The 8021-nt window shown below is 46.0% G+C and overlaps 1 protein-coding gene across 3 annotated transcripts in view; it reads left to right on the forward strand.

The window, feature by feature from the left end:
- Positions 1–2765: 2765 nt before the first annotated feature.
- Positions 2766–8021, forward strand: part of PRC1 (protein regulator of cytokinesis 1) — a 29063-nt gene continuing 23807 nt past the window's right edge. For all 3 annotated transcript variants that reach the window (XM_007470540.1, XM_007470539.1, XM_007470541.1), the window contains exon 1: positions 2766–2975. In XM_007470540.1, the coding sequence (XP_007470602.1) occupies positions 2965–2975 (11 nt within the window). In that variant the 5' untranslated portion in view covers positions 2766–2964. The remainder of the gene's footprint in view (positions 2976–8021) is intronic.

The raw sequence follows: 8021 nt of genomic DNA on the forward strand, positions 1-8021 counted from the left end.
ATTCTCATCATCTACCCAAGTTTTGTTCATGCAAGAAATTATATCCTTGGGACTTCCCTGGTGGTCCAGTGGTTAAGACTCCGTGCTCCCAATGCAGGGGACCCGAGTTCAATCCCTGGTCAGGGAACTGGATCCCACATGCATGCCACAACTGAGAGTTCAAATGCCACAACTAAAGATCCCACATGCGGCAACAAAGATCCCACATGCCGCTGCTAAGACCCAGTGCAGCCAAATAAATAAATAAAATTTTAAAAATTAAAAGAAAAAAAAGAAATTATATCTTTGATCTCAGATTTTTTTCTTTTTATCCCCCACATTCAGCTGGTCCCCTTACCCATTATTTCTAAATGCTTCTGGTTCATCTTCTCACCATCCCCATGGCAGAGGTACTTGTTTTTGGCCTGGGCTTTTGTAAAACTGTCCCTCCCAAGCTCTGCCTCCTATCTGTTGCCCAATCCACAGCGCTGCCACGTCTTTTTTTTTTTTAATTGGGGTATAGTTGTTTTACAATGTTGTCTTAGTTTCTACTGTACAGCGGAGTTCCCTGTGCTATACATCAGGTTCTCATTAGTTGCCTATTTTATACATAGTAGTGTATATATTGTCAGTCCCGATCTCCCAATTCATCCCACCCTCGGTGTCCATACGTTTGTTCTCTACATCTGTGTCTCTATTTCTGCCTTGCATGCCACTTCTTAAAAGAAAGATCCAAACCTGTGGTGTTGGATCATCAAAAGTATTCTTTCCATAGGAGAATGATAATGCTGTCAGTGCAAATTCCAAGGAAAATGCAGTACCTCAAGTATCTAGCTAGAATCTTGACAGTGCTACGTCAAGCTAGTGTGCAAGATCAAAGGCACTGCTGACAGGGCTGTTAGTAGAAAGAATATGTGGCAGTCAGAAAAAGTTCTATGGCCAAATGAATAAACAGTGGCAGTGCATTCTAGAACAGTGCTGTTCACTAGAAATATAAAATGGTCCTTTTTAATACACATTACAGAGTGTTTTACATGCTGAGTATGTGCTCTGAACTGATATCTTCCAACGGTTCTATGACCGTTGACCACGGGATCTTTGTTAGCTTCAGAATTACAGTGTAAAGCACATTATAGCAAAATCATCTTATGTCTGGATACTTACAACCGTGGCCCTGGGAACCTGTCTGAAGATCACAAGTTTTTGAAGCTTTCTGGAAAACTCTCAGGTTAATCAACAAAGAGCACAAGTAAATTTAAAAAGTGGGGCTTCCCTGGTGGTGCAGTGGTTGAGAGTCCGCCTGCTGACGCAGGGGACACGGGTTCGTGCCCCTGTCTGGGAGGATCCCACATGCCGCGGAGCGGCTGGGCCCGTGAGCCATGGCCGCTGAGCCTGTGCACCTGGAGCCTGTGCTCCACAACAGGAGAGGCCACAACAGTGAGAGGCCCGCGTACTGCAAAAAAAAAAAAAAAAAAAAATACTATTAAAAAAAAAAAAAAAAAAGTGGTGCCTGCAGGCCACATACTAATGGTGCAGATGTTTGGCACACTGCTCATGAGTTAAAGGATGTTGAAAGCACCAATGAAGTTTTTCCGAAAGTGAGAAAAACACGGTCCGGAAGGTGAAGCAAACAGGCATCCTTTACTTTTCCTTCATGGAAAAGACAAATGAAGAGAATTCACAGAAGTTACAGTTGACCAATACACATGGGGAAAATGTGCAATTTCAGCTATAATCAAGCAAGTATGAATCAAACAAGGAAATGCCACTTTTTGCCTAGCAAAGTGGTTTAAAAGGACAGTAGTACTCCATACTGCTGAGGGTGAGGAGGGTACTCTTCCTTGGTGGTGAGGGCAAATTAATAAATACAGCCTGTCTGGAGAGGGAGCATAAAGTAATTACACTTCTAGGAACCAACCCTAAGAAAACAATGCAAAATGCCAAGTTTTAGGTATGAAGACATTTATTTGTACAAAGTACAACCTAAATATCCATCGATGGCAAAGTAGTTGAATTATGAATCTACACGCCAATATATTACGCAACCATGAAAAAAGGAAAAAGTGATATATAAGCATTAAGGCATGTAGCAAGGATACAAAAGTACTTTGTCGATTTTGAGTTTTTCAATTTTTATATAACAATTATATAAATCCAGGTAATTTGAAAGAAAACCACGATCCAGGTAATTTCCATTCATTTACCAGTCGTTACTTGGGCAAGTCACTCACCTTTTTGAGACAGTTCCCTTTGTAGAATGGCGATAATACCTAGCGGGATGGTTGGGGAGATTAAATGGGATCACTCGTCTAGAAAGGTACCAGGCCGGTGAGCAGGGTTCAGTGTCCGTCCCTTCCCTTTCCCTTTAGGTCATGGTTTCCTACATCTGGGGAAATTGCTCGGTCCCCAGGCTTGCTGCCTGAATGAGCAAGGGAAACAAATTACGGCGCCAGGCTTTTCTGTTAATCCCTCTCATGTCACCCCGCCGGCTGAGGGCGGCAAGGCCGTTTACGCGCCACGCCGGGGAAATCCGGACACCGGGCGGTCTCTGGGCGGCGACGTGCACTTCGAATCAAAACCGCGCCGGGGCCGGGCGGAACTCCGAAGAGGCTGACGTCTCGCAAGGTTTGGACGTCCCCTCCGGGCTACAGCAAAGCGAGGCAAGAGAGCCGCGCGCACGCGCACACAACGATCCGGTCTCCCGCCGGCGCTCGAGCGCTTCCCACGCCCAGTGCGCGAGTCCCCGCCCCTAGCCACGGCGCGCCGGGGGGCGGGGCGAGGCGGGGCTTCGCGAGGAGCCACGGGACGCAGCACCAATCGCGGCGCTCCTCCGTCTCAGGGTTCGGTTTGAAATTCTGCGCAGGCCTAACGGCTCGCGGAACGGCTACCGGGAGTGAGACCGCCGGTGCTTGTGGGTGGTTGCTGCGCTCGGGCCCGCGTGGAGAGGGTCGGGGCCTCGACGCCCGCCCGCTTGGAGCATCCACCATGAGGAGAAGGTGCGGGTTGTGGGGGAGTCGAGGGGGCGTGGGAGGGATCGGTGCCGGTCCCGGGTGCGGGGCGGTGGCGGGGCTGGGCGGAGTCCGAAAGGCCGCCTTAGGCCGTGGGCCGGGGTGTCTCGTTACCCGGCGCCCGAGTGAGGCTGGAAGAAGCCAGCCACGGTTGGGAAGTGGCGAGCCAGTGCACGGGCCGCGGGCCCTTGGCGGGGTGGAGGCCAGACCTGACGCGCGCCTTCCCCGGGGCCGCGGGCTCCCGCAGGCCCCGACGCCCGGGTGCGGGTCGAGCGCAGGTGCCCGGGAGAAGCGGCGGGAGGCCAGGCGGGCCCGCGGCGCACCCGGTGCGGGGCGGTCAGAGCTGGCGTCCGCGAGCCCCACCCTCTCCGCCAGCAAAGCGTCTCAGGTGCTGCTGCTTGGCACCGACGGCTTGTTCTAAGTCCTGAGTCTTTTATGGTCAGTGTTTCTAGTTTTTCTTTAAATAAAGACGTGCAGTTTTTAATTTATCGTTGCTTTTCGATGTATCTGGGTTTCAGTGTTAACACTTTACTTGAATTGGAAAGATAGCTTTGTTTTCTTGCAAGTTGAAAAACTCCGATAAAGAAATTTTTTTCCCGTCGTTTTAACAACTTCTCAGGCAGTGCTGGGAAAGGAGTGTCCGAATTGAAATTGGGACCAGACGCACCACACTGTCACCTACCAGCCTTATGACTTTGGGCAAAAATGTTGAACGTCAGTTTGCTCATCTCTAGAATAAAAATAATGCCGGTGCATAGGACTTTTGTGTTAAAAGCGATGCAGATGTTAACCTTATTTTCTATAAGTAGTGGGTGAAGGGTTGTGATGATTCATTATTAAATAATTTATAGTTATTAGTCAAACTGATTGATGTATGGCTTTGTAAGTTTCCTCCTTCCATGATTACTAATTCCGACCGTTCTTTTTCAAATGCTTGCCCTCGTGAGAATGGGAATGGAGTACAAATCACTGGTACCATTGGAAAAACAGATCTCAGGTGTAAGGTTGTGGATTGATTACAAATATCTTATATAAAAGCACATTTAAGCTGCTGTGCGTTTCAGCTAATGACGCATTTTGAGGACTAGTAAAATTTTAAATGACATTTTACAGGAAACTCTTACTCCAAGTCCATTAACAGTTTTTGGATTGTTCAGGCATCTACTGCTTTCAAGAAAGTAAATGAAGAGGGAGGTAAAGTTATCAATTAACTTTGGTTCCAGGCTGACAGATATAATTAGGCTTTAAAAGAGCAACTGGAATTACTCTACTAACAAAACCAGACTTTCAGGTAATCTGGATTTCAGGTATTCATATTTAGAGAGGACTGTGGGGCTTCCCTGGTGGCGCAGTGGTTGGGAGTCCGCCTGCTGATGCAGGGGACGTGGGTTCGCGCCCCAGTCCGGGAGGATCCCTCGTGCCGCGGAGCGGCTGGGCCCGTGGGCCAAGGCCGCTGGGCCTGCGCGTCCGGAGCCTGTGCTCCACAGCGGGAGAGGCCGCGGCAGTGAGAGGCCCGCGTACCGCAAAAAAATAAAAATAAATAGGACTGTGAGAAGTATGCCTGAGGAACATGATTATCAGAATGGTCACTGAATTAACTATTGGCTATCGATTTCTGAAGCAGGTTGTACAGAGGAGCTTAACAAAGCTTCTTTGGAGGGCTATTTAGGAAAAAATAGGACAGTGTATCAGTAGAATGCTGCCAGAAGGTAGGAAATCATTTAGAGGGTCATTTGGGATATCTTCCAGTCTAGTGACTTAGGTTCAAGAGACTGGAAAAATTGGCCCCCTTTTCAACCTCTGTATTCTTGAGTGGTATTCTTGTAAGCACCCTCAGTTTTTCAGTGATGTATTAAGAAAAAAGTCTCAAGTTTGCACCTTTTAGGGGATTACCTGAAACCGTTTAGAAAGGCACTACATAATTGTACCATGATGATTATTTTTGTAACATTTTTTATGCTTTTATTTATTTTTAAAGTCTTATTGAAATTTACAATGTTGTGTTTAATTTATGCTGTACAGCAAAGTGATTCAGTTATACACATATATATTCTTTTTTTTCTTTTTTTTGTGGTACGCGGGCCTCTCACTGCCTTGGCCTCTCCCGTCAGGGAGCACAGGCTCCGGACGTGCAGGCTCAGCGGCCATGGCTCACGGGCCCAGCAGCTCCGCGGCATGTGGGATCTTCCCAGACCGGGGCACGAACCCGTGTCCCCTGCATCGGCAGGCAGACTCTCAACCACTGCGCCACCAGGGAAGCCCCTATTCTTTTTTTTAAACACTATTTTTAAAATTTATTGTTATTTTAAAATTTTATTTATTTATTCATTTATTTTTGGCTGTGCTGGGTCCTCGTTGCTTCGCGTGGGCTTTCTCTAGTTGTAGCGAGCGGGGGCTACTCTTTGTTGCGGTGCGTGGGCTTCTCATGATGGTGGCTTCTCTTGTTGTGGAGCACGACTGCAGGCCCACAGGCTTCAGTAGTTGTGGCTCACGGGCTTTAGAGTGCAGGCTCAGTAGTTGTGGCGTACCGGCTTAGTTGCTCCGTGGCATGTGGGATCTTCCCAGACCAGGGATCGAACCCGTGTCCCCTGCATTGGCAGGCGGATTCTTAACCACTGTACCACCAGGGAAGCCCCACATCTTCTTTATCCATCCATTCAACCTAACAACATTTAGGTTGTTTCCATGTCTTGGCTATTGTAAGCAGTGCTGCTGTGAACATAGGGGTGCATGTATTTTTTCAAATTATAGTTAGTCTGGGTGTATGCCCCAGGAGTGGAATTGCTGGATCATATGGCAACTCTGTTTTTGGGTTTTTGAGGAACCTCCACACTGTTTTCCATAGTGGCTGCACCAACTTACATTCCCACCAATAGTGTAGGAGGTTTCCCTTTTCTCCACACCCTCTCCAGCATTTGTTATTTGTAGACTTTTTATCATGGCCATTCTGACCAGTGTGAGGTGGTACCTCACTGTAGTTTTGATTTGCATTTCTCTAATAATTAGTGATGTTGAGCATCTTTTCACGTGCCTGCGGGCCATCTGTACATCTTCTTTGGAGAAATGTCTATTAAGGTCTTCTGCCCATTTTTCGATTGGGTTGTTTGGTTTTTTTGTTGTTGAATTGTATGAGCTGTTGGTATATTTTGGAGATGAATCCCTTATCTGTCGCATCGTTTGCAAATGTTTTCTCCCATTGTGTAGGTTGTCTTTTCATTTTTTTATGGTTTCCTTTGCTGTGCAACAGGTTTGATTAGGTCCCATTTGTTTATTTTTGTTTTTATTTCTATTGCCTTGGGAGACTGACCTAAGAAAACAGTGGTACGATTTATGTAGGAGAATGTTTTGCTTATGTTCTCGTCTAGGAGTTTTATTGTGTCACGACTTATATTTAAGTCTTTAAGCCATTTTGAGTTTATTTTTGTGTGTGGTGTGATGGTGTGTTCTAACTTCATTGATTTACATGCAGCTGTCCAGCTTTCCTAACACTGTTTGCTGAAGAGACTGTCTTTTCCCCATTGTGTATTCTTGCCTCCTTTGTCAAAGATCAATTGTCCATAGGTGTATGGGTTTATCTCTGGGCACTGTATTCTGTTCCATTTATCCAAATGTCTGTTTTTTTTGCCAGTACCATGCTGTTTTGATTACTGTAGCTTTGTAGTATTGTTTGAAGTCTGGGAGGGTTATGCCTCCTGCTTTGTTCTTTTTCCTCAGGATTGCTTTGGCAATTCTGGGTCTTTTATGGTTCCACATAAATTTTAGGATTATTTGTTCTATTTCTGTGAAAAATGTCCTGGATAATTTGATAGGGATCACATTAGATCTGTAGATTGAGTAGTATTCACAGTGACTGCACTCAGGCATCGTAAGATCATACAGCTTTTTTGAAACATCTTTATTTGTTCAAAAATTCTTCTTGAATGTTTATTATATATAAGACACCATTCTAAGTGTTGGGGATTCAGGAGTGAACACAGCTGACATCCTTGCCCTTTAGAGGTTACATTTTAATAACAAAATAAAAAGGTAATAAGTAAGCAGATTTTACATTAAATGGTAATAAGTGCTACGGAGAGAAATCAAGCAGAGAAAGGGGATAAGTACTGAAGGTGTGGGAAAGGGGAGTTGCAGTGTTAAAGAGATTGGTCAGGAAAGGCCTCCCTGAGAAGGTGATCTTTGAGAAGAGACCTAAAGGTGGCAAGGGGCAAGCTATAGGACACCTAGGGGAAGACAGTCTAGGTTGAGGGAATAGCAAATGCCAGTGCCTGAGGTAGGATAGTGCCCGGTGGGTTCCCGAAAGAGCAAGGAGTCCAGTGTGACTGGAGTAGATTAAAGGGCTCTGGAGGCCTTTGTAAAGGCAGAAGCTTTTCCTCTAAGATAAGGAATCACTGGAGGATTTTGAGGGCATGGAGGCTTGTGGCTTCTGTGCACACAGTAAGCTTAAGGAGGCCAAGGCAGAAGCAGGGAGACCAGTTAAAAGACCAGGGCAGTGGTACAGATGAAGAGATGATAGTGGTGACCTGGACCAGGGAGGTAAAGGCAGAAGTGCGGAGGGGTGAGATTCTGGCTGTCTTCCCCCCCTCCCTTAATATTTATTTATTTATTTAGGCCACACCAGATCTTAGTTGCGGCACACGGGATCTTTAGTTGCAACACGCGAACTCTTAGTTGCAGCATGCGTGTGGCATCTAGTTCCCTGACCGGGGATCGAACCCAGCCCCTCTGCACTGGGAGGGTGGAGTCTTACTCACTGGACCACCAGGGAAGTCTTGAAAGTAAGGGTAATGGCAGGGATGTAAGAAAGAGGTGTCAGAATGATATAAGAATTAAACTCATATAATTGGAATGTTGTGAAGAGTTTTTTAATTCTTTGAAAATTTTACTGTCTTCCAAAATATATAAACAGCTCATGCAGCTCAATATTAAAAAAACAAACAACCCAATCAAAAAATGGGCAGAAGACCTAAATAGACATTTCTCCAAAGAAGACATACAGATGGCCAAGAGGCACATGAAAAGTTGCTCAACATCACT

Source organism: Lipotes vexillifer, unplaced genomic scaffold (assembly GCF_000442215.2).
Source record: "Lipotes vexillifer unplaced genomic scaffold, Lipotes_vexillifer_v1.1 scaffold412, whole genome shotgun sequence".
Lineage (NCBI taxonomy): Eukaryota > Metazoa > Chordata > Mammalia > Artiodactyla > Lipotidae > Lipotes > Lipotes vexillifer.